The 2395-nt window shown below is 39.2% G+C and overlaps 1 protein-coding gene across 1 annotated transcript in view; it reads right to left on the bottom strand.

Annotated features, from left to right (window-relative positions):
- LOC106536155 (liprin-alpha-3) overlaps window positions 1–2395 on the bottom strand; it is a gene marked incomplete in the record, with an annotated part of 27732 nt that overhangs the window by 16066 nt on the left and 9271 nt on the right. The window contains 1 exon segment of the mRNA XM_014033354.1: window positions 356–408. Within this exon segment, the coding sequence (XP_013888808.1) occupies window positions 356–408 (53 nt within the window).

The raw sequence follows: 2395 nt of genomic DNA on the forward strand, positions 1-2395 counted from the left end.
AACTAATACACTATCAAAGTTTTATATATTTATACTTTTCATTCAACCACAGTTAAATTCACTCTATCTAGGAGGATAGTATTTATTTTTTACAAGCTGGAATGAAAACAAGCAAAAATGAAATAAAAGTAACGACTTTCTACTTCTTGTCTTTTTAAAAAATGTAAGAAGTAGAAGTAAAAAGTAGGTTGAAAAATAATTACTCGAGTAAAGTACAGATACCCAAACATTATACTTAAGTACAGTTACAAAGTATTTGTACTTAGTTACTTTACAACTCTGGTTTTAGACATTTTGTGCATCTTAAATCATCTGTATGACTTGTTGCGCAGGCGATGATTTAAAGAACACAAACCTGCGCTCTAATGTGGTAATCCTCTCCTCCATGTCTTCCCTTTGACAGAGCGCCTGGGAAAATAAACACAAAGCTACAGAATCAGAAAATGAAAGGAGAAATGTTAAATTAACAGTTAATAACTGCAGAATGTAAATAAGTTGTTAATAGTTGCTGCTTTTATGTAACTGATGTGTGTGTGTACATGTTTTTGTGACCAAATGGGGACAATTTGTGACCATTTTCCCGGTACACACAGCTTTATGAGGACCTGCTGTTCCTTACGGGGACAAAAGCCTGGTCCCGATTGGGGGAAATACCATTGGTGGTTCAGTGGTTTGAGTTACGACTACACAGAAAAAAAACTTTCAGTGTTAATTTCAGCTCCCCAAGTGTTATTTTAACACCTTCTGAATAAATTAACAACCTGTTGGTGGTAATTTACAGTGTTGATTTCCTCAGTGTCGTCTCAACACTGGACAGTGTTAATAAGCTCCGCCCACTCATTATATGACACAATGCAGTGTTGAAAGAAGCATTCTGAAAAGCCCCGCCCTCTTCCTCGTGGACCAGAATTTTCTCAGCAAGGGATTTCTTGTAGAAATTATGTGTTTACATGTCGAAGACTGTTAAAAATGATCATGAGTGTCAAAATGAGTTAAAATACTTGTTTTGACTCATTTTTTTCTTATTTCAAGAATCTTACCAAGTACAATTTTCTTACTCCACTGGCAGAAATATTTGACTTAATTTGAGTCAAATTTTCAGACTAACAAGACAAATATTCTTACACAATCAGTTCTTGTTTAGTAAATCAGTCTCAAAACAAGATCAAAAAGACTTTTTGGCTGGATATTAGATTTTAAAACCTGGTTAAATGGACAGTTTTTGCAGTGTAGAAATGACTGAAAATTGAATGGAAAGCAATGCAAAGTCCCCATGAGGATAGAAGAACAAACTTGTGTGTGTGTGTGTGTGGGGGGGGGGGTAAACTGGCTCGACAGCATCTCATCCTAGAACGCCTTTTTAACCGTCTGCCAGCGCACTGACTGGGGCCCAGTCTACATGAGAAACGCCCGCAGCTCCACTGCTAACCGTCGCCATGACAGGGTAGAGGCTCTGAGGTGTACAGCCACCGCCGTCAAGCCGGCAAACACACCATCACTTTGTTACCAAAGCAAAGTGTTTCCTGTAAGTGTGTGTGTGTGTGTGTGTGTGTGTGTGTGTGTGTGTGTGTGTGTGTGTGTGTGTGTTAGCAAAATATCTCATGATGGAAACTGTCAGGAAGTAATCACTGTGTGAACTTTCAGTCAACCCAATTCAAGATGGCCGCCACAGCTAGTCAACTTTGACACACAGAAATGTTTATAATACTAATAACTAGTACTACTACTAATACTGCTTTTTCAAATTCAGTCGAAAAGTTTCTAAAATGTCTCCCTGATAAAAAAGTTTGAATTTAACAACTTTTCTTCACATTTTTAATTTTTAAAACTCGCTCCAGATCTGATGTTTTTTCACTCAGACATTCTGACATTTCTGTAAAAAACAGGAAGTCAAATAAAAGTTCTTTTCGTTCTGTCTGAACCTTCCTCACAGCCCTCTTCCTCTTCCTCATCTTTCTTTAATGTTGGTCCGGCTGGGCGCCGAGCCGCTCCCCCCGCTGCTCATCTTTTATTCAGACGGCCGTCCCCAGGTGTCACGTTCCCCCGTCCCTCGCCGTCGGCCATGTTGGCCTGCGACGGCGGGTCCAGACAGTCCGCCTCGAGGCCCGCTCACACAGAAAACACGACTCGTCCAGAACGTCATGCAAAGAAACCTCCACACGAGGGCACGTGTGCACACAGTGGGGCTTTTATTTTGAAGGGTTTGAGCTGTTTCAGACGAGCAGGGAAAACTTTAGCTGAGTTTTTCTGTCTGTTTGATTATAAGCTGATTATTATGATGGAGTATTAGGGCCACACGAGATTTTTTTTTTAATTACGAGAATAAAGTCATAATATTACAAGATTAAAGTCATAATATTACGAGTTTAAAGTCATAATATTACAAGATTAAAGT

This window comes from Austrofundulus limnaeus, unplaced genomic scaffold (assembly GCF_001266775.1).
Source record: "Austrofundulus limnaeus strain Quisiro unplaced genomic scaffold, Austrofundulus_limnaeus-1.0 Scaffold1706, whole genome shotgun sequence".
Classification (NCBI taxonomy): domain Eukaryota; kingdom Metazoa; phylum Chordata; class Actinopteri; order Cyprinodontiformes; family Rivulidae; genus Austrofundulus; species Austrofundulus limnaeus.